A 24,350-nucleotide genomic window follows, 5' to 3' on the forward strand; every position below is an offset into this window, starting at 1 on the left:
TTTGTTTTTTAACCCAAATATTTGGGAGGCATTTGAAACCTCTTTTCCCACTCCACACAGAATGAGAGATAACGTATCCAGAGCATTGCCTCTGTTTGTGGTTATCAACCTCTATGGGTTGTCTTGCTCATTGCATTATACTGACATCTCAGTTGTTGTTCTTTTTCCCACAGAAACCATCACCAGCACAGGATGAATGGGTGAGTGATTCTGCTTGATTGTCAATAGAAACTGACTGTGTGCCTTGGGTTGGTCGGCTCTATTCATCCCTGTACTAAGAAATGACCTATTAGGTCAAAGGTCAAGGTCACATTGTAATTTCTTGAGTCAACAGTCATAGCTACAGTGCTCAGGTGTAGGATCACGGTTAACTGGAATGTATTAAGGGCCGACAGGTTTTAACAGCATCGCAGTAATTTTACCCAGTTAGTTTCCCTTGTGGTTTAATTATCCTTTAATATCTGAAAAAGGGACATTGCTGTTAAGGTGATCCCTCTGCTGCAGCTTCCCAGGCGCTTCCCAGGTTGTACCTCAACCTTGGGTCTGCAGCTTCCAAGGCGCTTCCCAGGTTGTACCTCAACCTTGGGTCTGCAGCTTCCAAGGCGCTTCCCAGGTTGTACCTCAACCTTGGGTCTGCAGCTTCCAAGGCGCTTCCCAGGTTGTACCTCAACCTTGGGTCTGCAGCTTCCCAGGCGCTTCCCAGGTTGTACCTCAACCTTGGGTCTGCAGCTTCCAAGGCGCTTCCCAGGTTGTACCTCAACCTTGGGTCTGCAGCTTCCCAGGCGCTTCCCAGGTTGTACCTCAACCTTGGGTCTGCAGCTTCCAAGGCGCTTCCCAGGTTGTACCTCAACCTTGGGTCTGCAGCTTCCAAGGCGCTTCCCAGGTTGTACCTCAACCTTGGGTCTGCAGCTTCCAAGGCGCTTCGCAGGTTGTACCTCAACCTTGGGTCTGCAGCTTCCAAGGCGCTTCCCAGGTTGTACCTCAACCTTGGGTCTGCAGCTTCCAAGGCGCTTCCCAGGTTGTACCTCAACCTTGGGTGTAATCCCTTGCACATCACTTTAACAGTTGTATGACCTCTGAGGGCCCCCCCCCCCCCCCTGATCAAAGACATTGACAAATAAAGGGAGACTGCCAACACAGGGCCAGATGGCTCTGTTGGTAGAGCACCACACTTTTTATTCAGAGATCAATGGTTCAAATCCTGCTCTAGTCAATTTGTCTGTCTCCAACCCCAAATCAAAATAACAGCATACTGATAGTTGTATGAATTAAGAAGCTTTATTTAGGTCTGAAAAACCCCACTATGAAATGGTATGCAGGCTCCAAAACATTAGTTTGAAAAATATTGCAACTTCGATTGCAATCTTCTCCTAAACACACATTTTTTGGCGATGGACATGTCGCTTTATAGGACCAGCGTTTAACTGTTTCACATTGTCATGCAGGGGAAAAGTGATGCTTATTTAACTTGATAGGGATGTTTTTTGTAATTTTGTTTTGACATACAGAATCAGAATCGCAAACTGGATCAGTTCAGTCACTCTCTCCTCGCTGGTACTGGACACAATCGTTGGTTTGATAAGTGCTTCAACCTCGTCATCTTCAAGAATGGCCGATTGGGAGTCAATGCTGAACACTCCATGTGAGTCTTATAATGGGATAATGCCTAACCATAGAATAAATCTTTGCCCACTGTCTGATCCATTATGTCAATGTGCATAAGCACTCACTTCAAGATGCCTCTAAATCTCCCATCACTAAGTTTTAAAGCTAGGCTGACATCATGTATATTGGCAGTTAAATCATATTCATATCATATATAAAGAGAATGAAGACTGAAGAATCAGCCAATTTTGTAGCGTTGGAAAAAAATCAAAATGATAAAAAAATGTATCACACATAGCCGACCACGTGAGGTGATCAGTCTCCTTTCTACTAGCCCTGGTTGACATCGCACACTAATGATGCGATGAGGACGCAGTGTGTATTTAGTGACCAAAACAAAATATATTTCTTATTTCGAATCTCTGTGAGTTTAAAAAACAGGGATGTTCGAATTTATACAAAAGTATGTAATTTTACTTGTGTATTATGTTTGCTATTATTTAGTCAAACATGTTGATTTTTCAACACAAATGTACAGCCCGGTAGCGTTCTGTAATTCTCTTTGCCTAGCAAGTGGAAGCTGCAACATTTCTTATATTCCTATGTTGTAAAACCAAAAACAAATGGAGAAGGATGGCGCAATTTCGGACTAACAAGTGCTGAGGATCAAGCCAAAACTATTAAACTGTCGGTCTTAGCGTTGTTTTAAGGTTGCATCTTCCACATGGAAACTACCTGATAGATATTGAATTTATATTTTAAAGACCTGATTGATACGGACGTTACGTGCTGGAAAAAGTTTGATATCTTGCCGTGAGCCACATTGGGATGTACATTGAGCACCCTTGATCAAAATTTGGCCCATGGAGATCGATTAATTGAATTGAATTGAATTGAATTGAATGGTTTATTCGTCAAGTATATAAAAATACATGAAATTTACAATCCTATTGTACAGCAACATATAAAATATTAAAATGTAAAATTGCACAAGAATTACCACAATACTACATAAACAATAACCTTAATGTAAGTTAAAAAAATGAACGTTTATAAAAAACAAACAAACAAACAAACAAACAAACAAACAAACAAACAAACAAACAAACAAACAAACAAACAAACAAACAAACAAACAGTTAAACGCTAAAGCATGATTGGGTAGTGGACCCCTCCCCAAATTAAAAGAGGCCAAATTGCACAGGAGATGCCAGAAAATCAAATAAAACAATAATAAACAATAAGACAGTACATAGGGCTGGATGCATTGCAGTTATCTAATAAAATCACAGTTACAATTATGGATAGCAATAGGTAAAAATGAGTTCTTGAACCTGTTAGTCTTAAGGCTTAGTTGACGGATCCTACCAGATTTGTTGTGAACAATCAGTGGGTAAAGGGGATGTGTGTTGTCAGACAAAGTACAGTGGAACTTACTCATAAGTCTATTCTTAACTAATTCCTGAAGACCGTCATTATCTGAACCAATAATCCTACTGGCTTGTTTAGTAATGCGAACTAGTTTTTGCCTATTAAAAACTGAAAGTGAATTAAACCAAGTGATTGCACAAAAAGTCAACAAGGATAAAATAGTATTCTGATAAAATAGATTAAGAATCCGGGTGTTAACATTAAAATACTTCAGCTTCCTGACAAAGTACAACCGTTGATTAGCCTTCTTATAGATTTTCGTGGTGTTAGAGTTCCAGTTCAGCTGATCATCAATTACAGTTCCCAGATACTTGTACTCCTTTACCACTTCAACAGACATGTCATTAATTTTAACAGGTTGTACAGGTTGAATGGCTGTACAAAAAGGTGGTCGCCGCGGTGCAGCGCCCTCTAATTATCTAGAAGTGTCTTGCTGACATCTAACGAGCTTTTTTGGCTGTGAAGGGATTTACCGGTCCTCGTAAAACGTGTTACAAACATATGCAGGCTAGTCTGCCATCCATGTGCTGTGCATACGTTTCAAAAAAACAAATTGTTTTTTTTTTCCGGCAATGCCGACCAGGTGTATTGCTGCTGAATGCAGAAAAACACTTTTTGAAACGTACAAACTCACGACTTGGTCCGTACATGTACTTTGCAATTGTGTTTACTCTACGCATTACAGGCAAAGTCTGCCTCGATTGACGTCACGAACAGCGCCCTCTCGGGTCGGGGTCTACTCTTAAATTTGTAAATAACATAAGAACTGATTTTTTTAAACCTTAGTTAACTGTTTATTCACATTCCACTCATCAAAACACATATATTAGTGACAAAAGCTTTATTTTGAAAAAATACCACTTCCAGGTGACTTTAAAAAAATTGAGGACGGTCGGGTTACCGTAAGCACAACATTTATTTTGTTTGGCCTAACATAGCCCCTTGGTTTTCTAATGACACTCATTTCTCTGCTCCTGATCAGTGCGGATGCCCCTGTCATGGCTCATCTGTTTGAGTATGCATTCGGTGAGGACCTGTCTCTGGGTTATACTGACGAAGGAGCATGTAAGGGAACAGTAGGAGCCACCTATGCATCCCCAACACGCCTAAAGTGGGAGCTGTCAGAGGAGGTAAGGGTCCATTGAGGATCGAATTAAATGCCCTTTTAGCAACGACGGCTTCGGCTTTGGATTTGGCCCAGTTTAGCTTGGCCCTGCCAATATTGCGCGTGCTTTGCGTACGTGCCCAGGGCTTTAGACGAGAGGACGGAGCCTGAAGCCGAATCCAAAGCCGTAACCGTTGTTTCTAACAGGGCCTATAACTTGATTTTACTACTTCAATTATTATTGTCTTGTAAATCTGACACTAGCTTTGTTTAAAGTTGATCCCGATAGCCCAAAATTTGTCCGAAAAATGTTTCCATCTGAGATAGTCATGTTTGAGAAAAAATCGATTTCAATGCTGTTTTTTTTTGTATTGGTATGTCAACTTGAAAGTGCACACATAAAGGTTGTTTACAAAGTCCCTGTACAAACATATGAACATTTTACTTTTAAAAAGGGATGAAAAGGTTGTTTTTTTCAGAGACGGATAGACAGGTTTTTTCTCTAAAAACACATGAAACAGGTAGTTTTTTTCCAGAAATGTATAAACAGTTTATGATTTCATAAACAAATAGGCCCTACAGGAGTTTTGAAAAAACAAACGAGTTGTTTTCTCATAACCCAGGCATGAGAATCTTCCGGTTTAAACTGGAATTCCGTTTTTTTTCCTTTCAAAATTGTGGTCTCCGAGTTCGATGTGAATTTGCTATAAAATTCGGGGGGGGGGGGGGGGGGGGGGGGGGTAGGTTTTTGGGGGTATACATTTGGATTTCTCTAATCCCTCTTCTCTAGTCAGACAATGTAAGTTACTTTTGTAATTGTTATTATCGCGGATCCCCACACGTCGTTCATGAAATACCGGCACCTAAACAATAAATTGCCGTCCAGCAGCTGGCCCAATTTACGGCTTGTTGTCTTCCTGGAATCGCGGATGCATGCAGCAGCAGCGACAGATGTATAAACTTGCCTCATTCCTTGCTTCGTTTATAGTGGTACGGTTCAATAATGTTTGCGTGTAATGCGCTTGCTGCTACAGCAAAGATAACACGTGTGGAGACTTTTGAAAGTCTACTGAAAAAACAATGCACGTGTTTGCACCATGTGTACTGTGTACTGTGTACGTGCAGGTTTGCACACGAACCAATGAGCGGCGCGGCACGAATCTGAGATCGTCGGCAGGCCATGGTAAACTGGTACCTGTTATTGCCTCACAACCAGCGAAAGATATATTAGGAACCAGCGAACACACTACGTCCGGACGACGTGCTTTCTTCATTGGTTCTATTTCTATGTTGGGGTCTAATCTCAACCTCGTTTCAGTTATACCCTATGCTGAATAACAACCTCTTTCACAAAAACACATCGCTCTCGCCAAATATATAGGCCTATATATATTTTAAAATGTGCGTCGCCGACGGATCGTTAAAATCACAAACATTTAATTGCAAAAGAATTTCTTTTACACAACCGAATTTCAAATCAAGGACCTATAAAAATGGTTGTTGGTGAGAAAAAAAGCATTTTCAAGGGCAGAAATAAGGGATAAGATCGTCAACAAAATAAAAATATTATTACTATTATTTTTTCCCCCTTTCTTTTTCCGGAATTGTAACAAAATCGCAGGCGAACCCAAAATTGTTTGAATTGTTTGAGCTTTACATTCCTTATTTTCCCTTAAACCTATTATTAAAAAAAAAAAAGAGGAAAAATCACACAACAGTAGCTCACTTGTACCTGGAAAAATAGGTGTCAGAAATGCATCAGAGACCACCACAGAGCTTTTAAAATACCCAGAGCTCCCAGGGCCCTTAAGCGGGCCCTGGACCCCGGCCGTAAGGGGGAAGGGACTTCGCACTGCGCACACAAAAATGATGGAATATTGACATTTCCAATCAACTGAATTTTTTCCTGTTTTTTTTTTTTCATCACCCATTCTCATGCCTGATAACCAGATAAACGTTTTTCTCAGGATGGATGGCTGTTTTCACCGAAACAGATAATTGAGTTGTATCTCAAAGAATTATAAACAAGTTTTTTTACCTATAAATTGGATTTTCTCATGAACAGGTTATTGTTGTTGAAAGAGTGACCACCTATAAATAAAAAAGGCCATTTGTCAGTACTGTTTTCCCTGGTATAAGTTTAGGGAGTGTAATAATAATTTTATTTTTTTTGCAGTTGACTAGTGTAATTGAAACTAGTCTGGACACTGCAAAGAAGATTGCTGATGATCTGGATTTCCACCTGCTGGTGCACAACCACTTTGGCAAGGGCAAGATGAAGAAGTGCAAAGTCAGCCCTGATGGCTTCATCCAAATGGGCATGCAGCTTGCCTACTACAGAGTGAGTCTTAAGGCCGGTTTATAGTCGGTGGCGTGATGGTTGTGCGATGGAAATCCTGACGTGCGCTCATAAAAAGAAACAGTTTTTAGGACTCAGCGATGACTATAAAACTGTGTTTGTCAGTACTGTTTTCCCATCACGCTACCAACTAAACACTCGGCCTTACAACCCCAACTATCTGGAGTGATTAAAAAGGTCCTTCGTTACTCTAGCATATCCTTCACCATTATGGCCTCTGAACTCCAAAACTGTTGGACTCTGATCATGGTGATATGCCTGATCCCATGTAAGCAACATCAGTATACTAGTGCAGTCCTTAGTCCAACACCATTATGGCCTCTTGACACCCATACTGTTGGACTCTGATCATTGTGATATGCCTGATCTCATGTAAGCAAAATCAGTGTACTAGTGCAGTCCTTAGTCCAACACCATTATGGCCTCTTGACATCCATACTGTTGGACTCTGATCATGGTGATATGCCTGATCCCATGTAAGCAACATCAGTATACTAGTGCAGTCCATAGTTCAACACCATTATGGCCTCTTGACACCCATACTGTTGGACTCTGATCATGGTGATATGCCTGATCCCATGTAAGCAACATCAGTATACTAGTGCAGTCCTTAGTCCAACACCATTATGGCCTCTTGACACCCATACTGTTGGACTCTGATCATGGTGATATGCCTGATCCCATGTAAGCAAGATCAGTATACTAGTGCAGTCCTTAGTCCAACACCATTATGGCCTCTTGACATCCATACTGTTGGACTCTGATCATGGTGATATGCCTGATCCCATGTAAGCAAGATCAGTATACTAGTGCAGTCCTTAGTCCAACACCATTATGGCCTCTTGACATCCATACTGTTGGACTCTGATCATTGTGATGTGCCTGATCCCATGTAAGCAAGATCAGTATACTAGTGCAGTCCTTAGTCCAACACCATTATGGCCTCTTGACACCCATACTGTTGGACTCTGATCATGGTGATATGCCTGATCCCATGTAAGCAAGATCAGTATACAGTCGACTCCCGTTATAACGAGGTCCGCCGGACTGGCCCATTTTCCTCGTATTATCCGAATCTCGTCTTAAACGCAGCGCGCTAAATATAGATACATACGTCATCATTGTGCATGCACACAACATGTGTACTTGCATATACATGACATAATGGCCGCACGTGTGTACACACAGATGCATGGCAGAGCTGCAATTGACTATACTACTGTGTGCATAGAGTAGTATGTGCGATGTACTGCACAAACAAACACAACGCAGGGATTATAAAACTGTTTTAACTAAGTTGGTTTAGTTTTAAATTCAATTTTAAAATCAATTTACATTTTACAAGATTGATAAAAAGTGTAAGATTTTAACTTGCGTTCATGTTTTGGGAAGTTTCTCTTACAAAACTTTGGTCGCCGGCAGTTTATTGCCAATGCAATAAATAGAGTCTTGGTTTTCATTAGTAACCACCTGTTTAACGCTGGATGGTTCATTGCTGCTGCGAGACACCAGGGGAAATCTTACTGCTGCAATGCATACTGCACACGCTGTGAAAATTTTCAGTCAATAAAATAAAAGCTGGATTTTCATTGGTAACCACTAGTGTAATAATAGAAGGTTCATTGCTAACGCGAGATACCAGGGAAGATGTTCTGTGCATGTGTGTGCATGTGCAATACACTCGTCGCAGCAACAAAAAATAGAATCTTGATTTTCATTGGTAAATACTGTGTCATGTTAGATGGTTCATTGCCAATGTGGGATACCAGGTAAAATCTTGCTTTTGCATTCAATAATATTGATCACGCAACTAGTTTTGATTGTACATGTAAGTTGCGGGTGTTTGTTTTCTTCTGAAAATTTATAATGCGCTTATAAACTCAGTGGATCAGTATCTTTTCTTAAGATTTCTCCAATGTTTGAACCATGCAAACCTCCTAATCCCACCATTGTCCGGAGTTTGGAATTAACAACCTTGCTTGCTGACTCGTGACTCCCGATTTCGGATTAGTGTTGCTAGCGGTAGCGTCCACTTAACACCTCTATTGTATGTCTTAAAAGCCACAAATATCTACTTTACCAGCTGTACAGGTATTTCCTTTGTTGGTTTTTGAATTGTTCTCGTTATAGAAGGGTTTTAAACAATGTTTTGCTCGTAATGGGTCTCCCAAATTACCTCGTTATAACCGTGTTCTCGCTACTACCGTGCTCGTATAATCAGTATTTTAATGCATTGAAACACGCATGGGGCCGTTCGGGACCGGCAAAAACCTTGTATCAACCGGAACCTCGTAACATGCGAGCTCGTAATAACGGGAGTCGACTGTACTAGTGCAGTCCTTAGTCCAACACCATTATGGCCTCTTGACACCCATACTGTTGGACTCTGATCATGGTGATATGCCTGATCCCATGTAAGCAACATCAGTATACTAGTGCAGTCCTTAGTCCAACACCATTATGGCCTCTTGACACCCATACTGTTGGACTCTGATCATGGTGATATGCCTGATCCCATGTAAGCAACATCAGTATACTAGTGCAGTCCTTAGTCCAACACCATTATGGCCTCTTGACATCCATACTGTTGGACTCTGATCATGGTGATATGCCTGATCCCATGTAAGCAACATCAGTATACTAGTGCAGTCCTTAGTCCAACAGCATTATGGCCTCTTGACATCCATACTGTTGGACTCTGATCATGGTGATATGCCTGATCTCATGTAAGCAACATCAGTATAATAGTGCAGTCCTTAGTCCAACACCATTATGGCCTCTTGACATCCATACTGTTGGACTCTGATCATGGTGATATGCCTGATCTCATGTAAGCAACATCAGTATAATAGTGCAGTCCTTAGGTAACTCAACATTCCAAATGTTGGATTCTTATTGTGGTGGTATGTCTGATCCTATAAGGCATAATTAGTTTTCAATACATATGAGTGCCTTTGAAATAAACCCAAATGAATAAAAGAAGAAGTAGAGATGTAGTTGTTGGTTCATTTTCATCAAACACTCCCCGACTCCCAGTTTAGTTCCAATCTTACTCCTTATTGACGAGAAGAAATTTATTGTCGAGGTGGAGGGCCCCGCTTAGAGACACGAGCACACTGATCATACACATTGATGCAGTTGTAGATTAAGAAGGTTACGTTAAATTGAATTTATTTAGCAAGTAGTTCAACTACATTTAAATAAATTATATTCAAAAACTAAAATAAACCATTTATATTGTATTATTTTGACCTGCCCTTTTAAGGATGCTGGCAAGTTCAATTTGACCTACGAGGCTTCAATGACCCGTTTCTTCAGAGAAGGTCGCACTGAAACTGTCAGACCATGCACCATCAGCTCATGTGACTTTGTCAAATCCATGGAAGATGCTTCAGCAACGGTGAGAAACAAAAAGTGTTGTTACAATTTAATGAACTTTCTTTTGGTGGGGGGGGGGGGGGGGCGTTCCTTCTCATTTTATTGTGGCTAACCTGTGGCTGACGGCCAATCCTGTGACCAGCACCAGAGTAGGTACAGAGAGTACACATAAATTAACCTACGTTAAATTAACCTACGTTAAATTAACCTACGTTAAATTAACCTACGTTAAATTAACCTACGTTAAATTAACCTACATTTGGTTATTTCGTTCCTGAGACTTGTTGCTGGGGTGTGCAATTGGCAGTAGCACACAGTTAAGAGGTGCGCCTCAGTAGTAAGGTCTCTCTATATTATTATTAATTCAACCTTCACTAAACATTTTATGTATGAAGAACGAGTGTTGCTCCTTGATAAAAATGTTTAGACCAATTTAAGAACTCACTCCACGGTACTACAGTTAATCACGATCCTATAGGCACAATGTAGTAGTCCCAGCCAATTTTCGACACCTTCCGCCCGGTTAGTAGTTAAAAAGCAGGACAGTTCTTTTCAGAATTGAGAAATCTGCAGAACAATCCTATAAATCTACTCCCCGATATTAGAATATAAAGCAAGAAAGTTCTCTAAACAACAAACTCTACCTGGCAAGTAGGTACACATGGTGTTTACCGCGAATCAATAACATATTGATACCTCGCAATGCAATGCCTCGAATCATATATCCTTAAATTTAATTCACTAAAGATAAATTGCTGTTGTGCCCTGTATTAGAGCACTCTATAAATGCCTGCTATTATTATTATTATGCTGGAAAGTTTCACCATAAAAGTGTATTGCCTAAAAACATCCCTTTTTTAGAGAAACTGTTGCAATAGTACATTACCTAAACATATTCAGGCATTTAACTTTTCAGTTAATCAGCTGATGTCTGTGTTTGGTCTGTAAGGTCTTGCTGTGTTGAATGCTTTCCTCTTTGTTGACAAAATGGCAGTTTCTTGCCTGCAAATTGTTTTTAAGTGTAACAATGAAAATTGTTACCTAATCTTTTAAAGGCACTGGACTAAGCTTGGGTGGTTCCAGAAATTTGGGGCTCGGTTCCTGTTCCGAAAAAAAGCTCGGTTCTGAGACATATCCGGTTCCAATTCAATATAAAACATACATGTAAGCCGCCCGTCCCGAGCTCACACACACACAATTGAGCCGATCTATTTTAACTGAAAATAACCAAGTTAACCAGACATCGGTCCCGAGCTCACACACACACAATTGGAGCCGATCTATTTTTAACGAAAATACCAGAATACCCATCCCAAGTCAATCAGACATCGTGCCACCGAGCACCTATTCTCCCTGCATTTAAACAAGTCTTTGATTTAGCCGGCAGTACGTCCGTTGTGTAGCAGTACGTCCGTAGTGCAGTACATCTGTAGTGCAGTACGTCCGTAGTGCAGTACGTCCGTAGTGCATGCAGTGTGTTGTCTCTGTACATACAAGTGTACATGCCTGTACATGCATACAGTACTGTGTGTTTTGTGCATGGGCCAAGCTTTTATGAATATGGATATATCGGCAGCCAATCACAACGTGCTGTCTATTTGGACTTTGGACTCTGTACATGTACATGTATATGCATGAGATATACATGTATAGATGCCTATGCATTGGAGGGGGCTGTGCACTGTGTATGCAGCCACACGTGATAGTTGATACTCATGTCGGCTTGAAGCCTTTGCACACTGTATCTGCGGTCACCGCTTTCAACATCAAGCCTCAATTTCTAGAGCCGTTTCGTCGCAGGATCGGCTCCACAGAGCCTTTTATAGTTGGGACTCTGTCTTTTAAAATCGGAACCGACAAAAGCGGGTACCCGGTTCCACAGAAGAGTGGAACCGCCGGTCCGGTTTTCAATTTGGAACCGGGTAGAACCGGTAACCGAAGGAACTGCCCAAGCTTATACTGGACACTATTGGTAATTACTCAAAATAAATGTTAGCATAAAAACTTACTTGGTAACAAGGAGAGCTGTTGATAGTATAAAACATTGTGAGAAACGGCTCCCTCTGAAGAAAAGTAGTTTTTGAGAAAGAAGTAAGTTTCCACGAATTTGTTTTCAAGACCTCAGAATTAGATTTTCAGGTCCCGAACGCAAGCTTCTGAAAGCACATAACTTTGTGTGACACGGGTGTTCTTCTCAATGACCAGTTAAGTTCAAATTTTCATAGGTTTGTTATTTTGTACATATGTTGAGATACTGTGAGAAGACTTGTCTTTGAAAGTTCCCAAAAGTGTCCAGAGTCATAACACATTTTAAAAATGCCGTCTCAAAGATCTTTTTATTTTCCATCTTGACAGAAAGAGGAACGTCTAGCCAAATTCCACAAGGCAGTAGATGCCCATGTGAATGGTTATCGTGATGCTATGTGTGGCAAAGGTATCGATCGACATCTATTCTGCCTCTATGTGGTATCCAAGTACCTCAATGAAGACTCTCCTTTCTTGCAGAAGGTAAACAAAACTTTTAATGGCTGGATTCTGATCACTAGACTGTCAAGAATGGTGCTAGCTTGTCAGATTTGCTTCTTAGGTAGCCCGGCGAGCTACTTATAACATTTAGCAACTTTCCGGTATGAAACAGTTTATTTGACATGGAAATATATTGCAAAAGAAGAACTTAGACTGTTTCAAGTGTATACAGACTAATCAGATGTACAACAATTTGGGGAAAACAGGTGTACAATGCGTGACTTTGTGTCTTTATAAATTCCAAGAGCACAACAGAGATATGGGATCCCTAAAAGGGTAAGGTCCCTTAAGTAATCATGTAGGAGCAAGCCTTGTTTTACTGCTAGGTCAAGTCTTGGATAAATTTGATGTGAACTAGCTTTACCCTACACTGAAAGCACTCATTATTGGTGGTCTATAGTTTAAGACATCTGCTAAAGAATGGGACATTGTGTGTTCAAATCTCACCTGAGTGATTGTGGATGTCTTTACATTTAGGATTCAGTATATAGTGCTTTTAACAATATTAATTTATTGAAATCATATTGTGCTCTCTCCAGGACCAGCCTGTTCGAGAGCGCATAACAATTTAACACAATTCCAGTAATTCCAGTAAAGGGAGACAATTTTGAATTAGAAAAATAATTACCATATCCCTGATGCAATTATTACATTGATTAAAGTGCTTTCTGAGCCCTGCTTGAAATAATTGATACAGGTATGTCAGGTTGAAAACCGAGACTTGAAGTTGAGACACAAACCCAAAACCCAATGTTGTTTTAGCAATTAATCACCACATCCCAATGTTGTTTTAGCAATTAATCACCACATCTGACAATGATATGGACCCTGTGCACATAATGTCATTTGAGCAGAGCTAAAAAGGAGGTCGTTCAAAAGGTTTGTCACAATTAAGAACCGCACTGTGTCATGGGTAGACAGAGGGGGCATTCGCCGACCGCAATGTATGTTGTCATGGAGGAGGTGCGCATGTCATGTGATGCGCCCGGGCTACCGATGCCCCTTTTCGTTACTCAGCATGCTCGACAGAACAGTGCCTCCCTTGATATTTTGCTATCCACTATTAACCTTATTGGCCCATCATGTGTGTGGCTAGTACAAGCCTGTGCTTTTCCATTGTTTCATCATCAGTTACCCGCCAAGATGGCGGCTAAATGACATCAATGCATAAGGTATATTGTGATGCAAAGTTATTTTTATCCTTGACACTACAGTGTGTCTAAAAAAAAATATACACTTTTTGAAATGGCAGGGGGAAAAGGTTAGATGTATGGATAGCTTATGGACTCAACTTTCATATGACACCAAAAAGTCCGAAAATAATTCATGATTGAGTGAGCACAGGGTATGAAAATCAGGTTGCGCAGGTAGTTAGCCTTTCAATTTGTGAGAGGTAAGTCCTTTGGAGCTTACAAAATGCACTCCAAGATGTCGGCTACTTGTTCTTCAGTTAGCAGTGCTCACCCAAGCATGAATTATTTTCAGACTTTTGGGTGTCATATGAAATGTTGAGTCCATAAGCTATCCATACATATAGACCTTTTCCCCCAGAATCATATTTGTTTTTGAGACACACGGTAGTATAAGCCCATGCATGGGTTGTATATGTGTCAAATTGCTTTCCAACATCTCATCTATATTGTTTATCTTTATTGTTCACCATGCATTTGCTATTTGACACCTACGTATGGGAAATGTAATGAAGTACTTGTTGCAATCACTAGGTGCTGAGTGAGCCATGGCGTTTGTCAACCAGCCAAACACCCCATCAGCAGATGAACAATCTGGACCTTGCTAAACATCCTGAGTTGATATCAGCAGGGGGTGGATTCGGCCCAGTAAGTGAATGTTTCTTAACCTTCTTTTACCCAAACTAGTATTGACTGGCATTGAGGTAAATAGTGTACATATATTCCCCCAAGGGACCAGATTCGGCCGAGGGAAATATGTCCGTCTTCTGGTCTCTCAGAGACGGGGAATAGACGTACACTAGTTACCAAATTATGCCAGTCAGTATGTGTTTTATAACACACCTCGGTCTTAAATGTGGTATAAGAAAAGAAATTTGGAAAAAAAAGGAAGTATTTTAGTGACCTGAACATCTGACGTCACACTTCGAGGCTCTCGAATAACGTCATAGATCTGCCTTGAGACCGGCGTGTATATTCACCATTGACCTACCCTCATTTCACATAGAGATACGCAGTCAAATTCTATTGCGGACATGACAGCAGTGACTTGTTTGGGCATATGTCACTGCATGTTTAGGGAAGCCCTCTTTAACTAACCTCCAATATCCGCCAAGACCCGCAGGATCCCCACGGGTTGTCTTACACCACTTTAATGAGCTCATTATCTTCAGGTCAATTCAAATAGCTGCACTTTTTTGCAAAAAGCATTTTTGTGCCGCGTTCACACATGAGTATGATCTCACATTGATCTCGCATAGTTAAACGGTTCAGTTCAGCTGACGGCAAAGGTCACTGTGCGAGATCATTGATTGTTGCCGGCCACGTATGATGCAGACTGTAACTAGTACGTTTTTCCCGTATTTCGTACGAAAAAAAGAAAAAAAAACATACAGGTGAACAGGTTTTGCAAAAAAGTACGGTTTTGAGCATCGCCACCACAAAAATACAATTATCTCCCTGTTGGCCGTCGTGCCCTTTTTTAACTCCAGTTCAATATTTTTTTATTGGCCGACTACTTACGGCCGACAATGATTATCCAATGAACTCTGTTCCTGTGATATTCTTTATTTAACTTTCACCACACATCCACAGGGTTCGAAATTAGCGGTCGCCCGGTCGCCAAATGCGAGTGAAAATAGCGGCGGGCGAGAGAAAACCCTTTCTCACTAGCCCGCCGGGCGAGTCGATTAATTATTCCTTTTCACATATAAATGAGGGTTCAGTGGCAAAATCCCACTGAAAACTTTTACTAAAGCTTTTAAAGTAATAAGTTTGATAATTCTAGATACTTGCTAGATTTAATTTTGCCGTGATCGGGACCGGAATTGCTGTCGTTCGTTTCAGAAAACACGTACAATCAATTGAAAACACGATGCACAAACCACATGGTGCCGAGTATCCTTACAGTACATGTACATGGTAGCCCACTGTTACGTCCATGCAGTATGCACAGCACATACACAACACACACACAGTCGTCCAAAGTGCATTCTGACCAACACTCTGAACGCTGTGATTGGCCGTTGACGGCTGTTGATAATTCCATATTCATGATGTTCTTGACTAGACTTCAATGCAGTACACGTTAACGAACGGAGTAAAGAATTGCCGCACGTTGTGCATAATGCCTGCAGACTGTGCACAATGTACAGCCTTGGAGGAATTCCAATAACATGGACAACTTTTACCAACAGAGGGCGTTGCGAGGCAAAGTTCATTGAATTAGTTCTCGATATGTGCGTTGTTGACTGATCGTTGATTCATGACGATTTTGTTGCAAACGGAGTTCAAAACATGTTCAAATCAACCAACCCCTAACCATGAAGCCATTCAAGTTGTTGATGGAAAAGGGATAGTTTAAGGTAAAAATTCAGATATAAAATCATCTAAAAAAAAAGCAATTTTAAGGGCTTAATTTTGGGTTTTTTTTGTTGAAAAATTTGTGTATAAATACATGCGGGCTAGTGAAAAAACCTGCGGGCGATCGAGAATTGTGGTTGACACGCCCGGCGGGCGTTTGAAAAAAAAAGTTAAGGGAAACCCCTGATCCAGCGCAACAGAGATTCCCTCGCATACATCATTGCACGCACGCTAGTGGCGCAAACCTGCATTGCATATGGTCTACACGCCAGTTTATCTGATGTCCCGATTTCACAGGGAACCAGTCTAACACAATTCATTGAACAACAGAGGGTGCTGTTGTCAAATGCCTTTGTATGGTATCGGTTGTGTAGTGAACGGACGAATCGAGTTTGCAAAAGAATTTGCCAAAATAAAGACGCAAAAGAGCGCCTGAAGCGAGATGTTTATAAGATGAATTTAAGAACTATGCCCCCAAATGTAAGAAACAAAACTTTTTGGGATGATTTGTTGTCTTCTTCATTGAAATTAAATTAATTTTGTATTTTACTTGTCTTCTTTTGACAAAATGTTAACAAGGGTTTCTATATGAATAAGATATGATTTATCAATATCTTTCAGATATGATTTATCAATAGCTTTAAGATATAAAACCTGTTTAAGTCTCTTGCCAGGGATGGTGTTGGGTTATTAGATCTGTCAGTGTTAAGGGATTACCCTTAATTACAATGTATTAACAACGGATTAGCGCTTGTCCTGTGGAGTGAGTTGCCATAACAAAGCAGAGCAATCAAAGTGTTGCTTCTCTATTTCTAAGGATGCAGATCCTGTTGCATGAATGAGCCCTTAGACCTGAGCATGACCTTTTGTGTGCTGGCATATTCATGATTTATGCAATCCTTTTGTTAGTGTTCATTTGACTTAAAGCTGGTGGGATCCTGGGGGTTTCAGCAGGAATCAGAGGTTAGTTAAAGACAGCATCCCTTATCAAATGGTACCATTGTATCCATGGGAATCACTGGATTTAGCGACAGGAACCTTGCCGATAAAGACAGGGGTCCAGTCTAGTATTTTAGCTTTTCACGGTTCACGTCAAAAGAGGGGGCTGTGTAACCAGGCACTATTTTCAAGGACTAGTACCTGCTCGTCGGGCACTATTTCCACAAAACCTGTGTGTGCAATCACTAGACTATGTTAGTTCACCCCATGTGACCATGTTTCAGCCAACCAGAATACAGGACAAGCAAGAGGTGTGTTATAAAGCGGTCTAGTGCACTGGGCTCAAGTTCTGGTCTTGTCAAGAGTGTCAATGTCATTTCTGGCCACTGCACTTGTGTCCTTGTGCAAGACATTGGTAACCTTAATTGGAAGTGTCGTGGCCGAGTGCTTAAGAGCACCGAATTCAAACTCTGGTGTTCCTGATCAGCAGAGTGTTGATTTCGTATCCCTGTGCGAACTAACACGGTCGGCCATTTATGGGAGTCAAAAATTTGACTCCCATAAATGGCCGACTGTGTTATTCGACGAGGTAAAAGGAAAACCGTGCAATTTCGAGGCAAACTCGTGTGGATCATTGTATTCTACTTTTACATCATCTTTCTACCCATAAGCATTTTATAAAAAACGGTTACAAACGCTTCTCAAAGACTAACTCGACCGATCCAAGGCAACGTGTTCCTTTAAGCAAGACACTTAACCATTGGTTTGTTCTTAGGATGGGACGTTAAAATTTGGTCCCCGTGTTATGTATCGCATGTAAAAGTACCGTGGTGCACTTGAGGTGAAAAAGAGAAGGGGTTGGCCCCGGTGTTTCTGGTGTGGTTGGATGCAGATTGTTCCTTCTATTGTATAATTCTAACTTTACATTAAACACGCTGGGTGAGGTGAAGCGTTATAAGCACTACCAGCACTACAGATTACAAGTGGATTCACTAAGCAGAATCACGGCACACATTCAAATCATTCCTAAAAACTCACTTGTTCTCAATCTAAGTTATTTTTGTGTGTGTATCTCCTTTGTTTTTTTAATTTTTTATGAATGTTTTAAAACTTCCTGCATAAAGTTTTATTTGTCACTTAGTACAAATGTCTTTCATGGTGGTTTGCAGGTCTTTTTGGTACTTAATTCGGTGAACATTCGATGAATTAGTCTGTTTTGCAATACTTCTTATTGATGATAGTGGCTTCTTATGTAGACCATGTGAACTCTGTTTACAATAAGTGTGACCTTGTACATTCTTTGAGTATTCTGGCAGGCAAGCTACTGCACTGGTCCTATGGGAAAGTTTACATTTTGTGTCATAATTTCCACACAAATCCAAGAGTTTGAAAGTAAAAGCTGGACAAGTTTTGAGATGTGCCCCCTTTTATACATATCAAAAGTTGATACGATTTAGTTGATAAGATTAAGTGCAATCTCCATAAAATATAAGATTTTATGTTTTCTTCCATTGAGCTGTGTACAAATTGTGCCTGCAGGAAGTCCAGGCTCTGTGGCTCTTTTGGAAACATGTGATGTCACAGGTCACATCGTCTATAGCGCTCATATCCATCCCTCAGTGACGCGCAAGGGGCTTTTACTGTCAGTGTTTCTTGCCTGGTACATGTATGTGGGACTACAATTTGTTATGAGACCTTCTCCTTCTAATACATACTCATAGCTATCAGGTATCATCCCTTATCTTTAGTATTAAATTGTATTTGACCTCTAATCTTTGATCTAGGTTGCCAAGGATGGCTATGGTGTGTCGTACATCGTTGCTGGTGAGAATGTCATCTTCTATCATGTCTCCAGCAGTAGGTCATCACCTAACACTGTAAGTAACTAAGTACCCAGTAGACATAATGTGGAGGGAGGGGGCGGGGGGGGGGGGTAAGCTTTTGATGTAGCGGCCATTCATTTATTCATTTTAGGGATCTCATTTGGAGGTCGGGGGGGGGGGGAGGTTTTGAACGCTTATGCCACTGTGTTAGAGAGTGCAATAGGGTTGGTGGATTAACTGCTCAGAATAAATAGTGTTGTTTGCAAAGCTAGGGGCAGAGTCCGTCTTGACGAAAAGGATAATATATTATCTTTCATTTCCTGGTTTTCAAAGCCTAATAAATCCAGTGTTGATAAATGGCTATTTTTGAAGAGGGTTAAAAGCAATGTGCTAAATAGAGTAGACGATGATCCGGAAGCTTAGTTGTTAAGGATTCATGAGTGTTTGTGGCACTTGGGTTCCCTTTGCTAACTCGGACAGTATAATACTAATGATGGCATCAATCTTTAAGAAAAGTGAGTCAAGTTATTAAGTGAGGTGATAATAACCCTTTAGAGAATGTTATTTTCTCTACAAGCATCAATAAAGTGCCCAGACACGGCACATTTTTATGTCTGATAACTGATCAAAGAAGTTGATTTTTAGAGATGTGAAATTTTCATTGGGGGTTAAGGTCATTATATGTGCTTTACCAACACCAATTTGTGTGAGCCCTGTATACTCGGAGAACTTTTCCACTGGTATAGATGTTTCCGGGTGGGATTTGAACTTAGGAATTTTGAGATTCTAGAGTAGATGTTTAAACACTAGACCACTGAGCTTGCCCGGTAGCTGGAAGAGCAATTAGAAACAAACAAATTGATTTGTTTGGGAATAATGGAAATTGTCACTTCAGGACACAACCTTTACTTTGATCATTGTGGTTGAGTGGAGGTAGGCATGCATGGAGGTAGGTCAAACCATGTGCCAGGTTGCAGCCGCTATGTGTTGGTACTGGCCACACAATTGCTATGGTATCAACTTATAGGCAAACAATTATGGGGAGTATCTAAGAAAGAAAAGTTAAAAAAAAAAATTATTTGTATTTCTTGGTTAAAGGCACTTGACATTATTGTTAATTATTCAAATAATTGTTGACATAAAAACTTACTTGATAAGGAGCAATGGAGAGCTGTTGATTGTTAACAATATTTTGTGAATTGGCTTCCCTCTGTTGAACGTAATTTTTTGAGAAAGGTAACTTCTCACTGAACTAGGTATCTGAAAGAACACAAATTTGTGCAACATGGGTGTTTTTTCTCTTGCAACTTTGATGACCAATTGACTAAAAATTCTTAAAAGAATTGTTATATTAATATGCTGTCATACACCAAGTGAGAGTACTAGTCTTTGTATTCCTTATTGAAACAGTTTCAGCTGCCATAATTTGTTCTGAGAAAAACATTCTTTACAAAAATTGTATTCATCTTAAAACATGGAAAATGCAACTTGAGCATTTAAATCTAAATTGTACAGTTATCTGTCTGCATGTGGTACAGTTGGTTGTCGCCAAGCTGCCTGTAAGCATATGCAGGGATGAGACTTAACAGTTGCTTGTCTCCAAGCAGCCTGTAAGCATATGCAGGGATGAGACTTTACAGTTGGTTGTCTCCAAGCAGCCTGTAAGCATATGCAGGGATGAGACTTTACAGTTGCTTGTCTCCAAGCTGCCTGTAAGCATATGCAGGGATGAGACTTAACAGTTGGTTGTCTCCAAGCAGCCTGTAAGCATATGCAGGGATGAGACTTTACAGTTGGTTGTCTCCAAGCAGCCTGTAAGCATATGCAGGGATGAGACTTTACAGTTGCTTGTCTCCAAGCTGCCTGTAAGCATATGCAGGGATGAGACTTTACAGTTGGTTGTCTCCAAGCAGCCTGTAAGCATATGCAGGGATAAGACTTTACATTTGGTTGTCTCCAAGCAGCCTGTAAGCATATGCAGGGATGAGACTTTACAGTTGGTTGTCTCCAAGCTGCCTGTAAGCATATGCAGGGATGAGACTTTACAGTTGGTTGTCTCCAAGCAGCCTGTAAGCATATGCAGGGATGAGACGCTACAGTTGGTTGTCTCCAAGCTGCCTGTAAGCATATGCAGGGATGAGACTTTACAGTTGGTTGTCTCCAAGCAGCCTGTAAGCATATGCAGGGATGAGACTTTACAGTTGGTTGTCTCCAAGCAGCCTGTAAGCATATACAGGGATGAGACGTTACAGTTGCTTGTCTCCAAGCAGCCTGTAAGCATATGCAGGGATGAGACGTTACAGTTGGTTGTCTCCAAGCAGCCTGTAAGCATATGCAGGGATGAGACTTTACAGTTGGTTGTCTCCATGCAGCCTGTAAGCATATGCAGGGATGAGACTTTACAGTTGGTTGTCTCCAAGCTGCCTGTAAGCATATGGAGGGATGAGACTTTACAGTTGGTTGTCTCCAAGCTGCCTGTAAGCATATGCAGGAATGAGACTTTACAGTTGCTTGTCTCCAAGCTGCCTGTAAGCATATGCAGGGATGAGACTTTACAGTTGGTTGTCTCCAAGCTGCCTGTAAGCATATGCAGGGATGAGACTTTACAGTTGGTTGTCTCCAAGCAGCCTGTAAGCATATGCAGGGATGAGACTTTACAGTTGCTTGTCTCCAAGCAGCCTGTAAGCATATGCAGGGATGAGACTTTACAGTTGGTTGTCTCCAAGCTGCCTGTAAGCATATGCAGGGATGAGACTTTACAGTTGCTTGTCTCCAAGCTGCCTGTAAGCATATGCAGGGATGAGACTTTTCAGTCTTTTATCTGAATTCAGACTTTGTATGTCGGCTTTGTGAAGAAAATCAGGCGGTATTTTTTCCACATAATATAAAGGAATCCTGCTCTGTGGTCTACTTCTCTAGTGCTTCAGACACTGTTCCCAAAAGCTCATTGGAATCTATAACTCATTGGTTTACCAAAAAGTGGAAATGCCATCATTTCAAACAAACCTTAGAATTTATATCCCAGTTTCAAACTTTGTTGTTGGCAATGACTGTCACCCCTGAATGTGGCTGATGTGACAAGTCCCTGGGAAAAGTGAAGCTTTCTGTGTTTGAATGCTAGGCCTGGAATAACATTGAGCTTATGGAAACCATTTACCTTTACTTGGCCTTGATGCCCCTTCAATAGTTTCCCATTAACTTTAAGGTTTTCCAATGAAACGTCTTTTTTCTAGTTTTGAATTTCACTGCATTCCTTTTTGTCATTTTATCAATAGACTATCATTGTTTTTCCTTCCTCTATGCTAATCAAAATAATGTATACGGAATATAAAATTAAACAAATTAAACTAATTTTGATTTTCTGTTTCCATTTCTCCTAGGATGCGTGGCGCTTCTCCAAACACATTGAGCAAGCAAATATTGACATCTTGGCTCTCTTCAACTAAGCAGCGACAAACCACCGACAAACCACCAAACAGGACCCAACAAATTGCAAGTGCACAAACAACGCCTGATTTCATAGAGCTGCTGAAGCACACAATATTGCTTAACAACTGTTTGCTAAACAAAAATGAGCTGGTATACCAGTCACAATTGGTACATGCCCTTGTTTTGGCTGGTAACCTAAATCTGTTAAGCAGATTTTTTTTTTGTGCTGTGATACTTTTTTTGTGCATAACCAGCTCTATGAAATAGGCCCCAGTATTCCTATTGATTCGGGTTTTACTTGGGTTTCTGACTGTTTTATTTGATATGTATTTCTATCATTTTCTTCCACGTCAAAAAGTAACAAATAATAATAATAATAATAATAATAAATAAGCCCTTGAGCAGAAGATTCTGTCTGTTTGTGATGAATTCTGAAATGTAAAATCTTGTGGTCTTGGGTTTACTTTCTGAAATATGCACTATGCTGAAAAACAAGCATTATATTATATATGTTTAGTGTCCTCTTCAGATACTTTTGCAGTTGAATAAATCAGTCAGTCTCGTCAGAGTAGATGTATTGTAACTCCATTTTGTAATTTAGTTGCTTCTTGATTTTGTTGTAAAGTCGTGTCTTGCATAAAAGAGGCTCTGTTCAGCAATGCATCCTGGCTTCATTGGGTGAGTGTACATTTGGTGTACATTGGATGTACACTGGGTGTAAATTGGGTGTACAATGGGTGTACACTGTACACCCAGTGTACAATGGATGTACACTGGGTGTAAATTGGGTGTACAATGGGTGTACACTGTACACCCAGTGTACATTGGATGTACACTGGGTGTAAATTGGGTGTACAATGGATGTACACCCAGTGTACATCCAATGTACACTGGGTGCACATTTGGTGTACAATGGGTACATCATGAGCACATGGGGTGGTTATTGTGAATAACAGTTTTCTTGCAGTTGCAACCCTTTTTCATTGGCTAAAGGTTACATGCAGTCTTTAATATTTTCGCACAGACAACAATTTCATCGGATCCGTTATTTATGAAGTTGTCTGATGTTAAAGGCTATAGTACGGCCAGCCTTGTTCAGAAAAGTTTGTTGTTGGAACAGGCAGAGTGATACTACTCAGACATTTGGGTCTTTAGCTACAATACAGAGAAGATCACTAGACAACAACAGTTGTGGTCTTCTCTGTATGGTAGCTAAAGACATTTGGGTCTTTAGCTACCATACAGAGAAGATCACTAGACAACAACAGTTGTGGTCTTCTCTGTATGGTAGCTAAAGACATTTGGGTCTTTAGCTACCATACAGAGAAGATCACTAGACAACAACAGTTGTGGTTTAGTGTTAACGGTTGAATAGTATGCAGCTTTCTCAATGGATTGTAATGACCAAACTTTGTCACATGTGTGTCGCTTGAGCTGATTCTTTGCTGTGTCAATAATCTCAAGTTATTTTGTGTGGAATGCGGAGCTGTGATTTGGGGATATTTGTGTGTACATAGCAGCAAATTTGGATGATATTGATCATGATAATCTAGGTGTTATAATCTCTAAAATTAATATGAAAAATGATACTCTTGTATGGAGACATATGATCTTGGTTGGAAGCAGAATTACGGACACAATGAGTCTCCTATAATCCATTTGTGAGTTAGATTTATTAAGCAGGTCAGTGTACCAGACATTATAGAAATGTAACTCACTGATGGCCTTTTTATGGACAATAAATCTTATCTAGAGTTCAACCCCTTCTTTTTGTCGGAGTCTACAATAGACCTTAATCATGGTGCAGCCATCTTGAATTTTTCCCATTGATATCACTGTAATCAAACCGAGGCTGGAAGAACAAAATAGTCTGGTTGCTATTTGCAAAATGATTATTAGCATTCATTATTGTATTGGTTACAAGGAACATGACCAAGATGGAGACAGCATGATAAAGAGCCAACACCAAAAGACCTTATTTGGTTGTCCACTTGAAGGAAATGATCATCTTTCACTTTAATGATGCACATTGTAGGACTATGCACAATGCTGCACAATCTGTTCTTTGTCAATCAAACATTTAATTGATGTAATGTTTGGGATTGGGTTTGTGCTGTATACTATTGACATGAGGGTTTCGTTTGTGCTTAAGTCCAGGGCAATCGTAATGTCTGCCTTAGGACCATCGATAGTTGAATAGGTTC

The 24,350-nt window shown here is 40.5% G+C and overlaps 1 protein-coding gene across 2 annotated transcripts in view; it reads left to right on the forward strand.

The window, feature by feature from the left end:
• Positions 1 to 22,302, forward strand: part of LOC117291727 (carnitine O-palmitoyltransferase 1, liver isoform-like) — a 61,612-nt gene extending 39,310 nt beyond the window's left edge. For both annotated transcript variants that reach the window (XM_033773593.1, XM_033773594.1), the window contains 9 exons: positions 174 to 200; positions 1,509 to 1,642; positions 4,019 to 4,166; positions 6,318 to 6,482; positions 9,766 to 9,900; positions 12,234 to 12,386; positions 14,129 to 14,242; positions 18,679 to 18,771; positions 22,098 to 22,302. In XM_033773593.1, coding sequence (XP_033629484.1) covers positions 174 to 200; positions 1,509 to 1,642; positions 4,019 to 4,166; positions 6,318 to 6,482; positions 9,766 to 9,900; positions 12,234 to 12,386; positions 14,129 to 14,242; positions 18,679 to 18,771; positions 22,098 to 22,163 — 1,035 coding nt within the window. In that variant the 3' untranslated portion in view covers positions 22,164 to 22,302. The remainder of the gene's footprint in view (positions 1 to 173; positions 201 to 1,508; positions 1,643 to 4,018; positions 4,167 to 6,317; positions 6,483 to 9,765; positions 9,901 to 12,233; positions 12,387 to 14,128; positions 14,243 to 18,678; positions 18,772 to 22,097) is intronic.
• The last annotated feature ends 2,048 nt before the right edge of the window (positions 22,303 to 24,350 follow it).

Source organism: Asterias rubens, chromosome 6, assembly GCF_902459465.1.
Source record: "Asterias rubens chromosome 6, eAstRub1.3, whole genome shotgun sequence".
NCBI lineage: Eukaryota > Metazoa > Echinodermata > Asteroidea > Forcipulatida > Asteriidae > Asterias > Asterias rubens.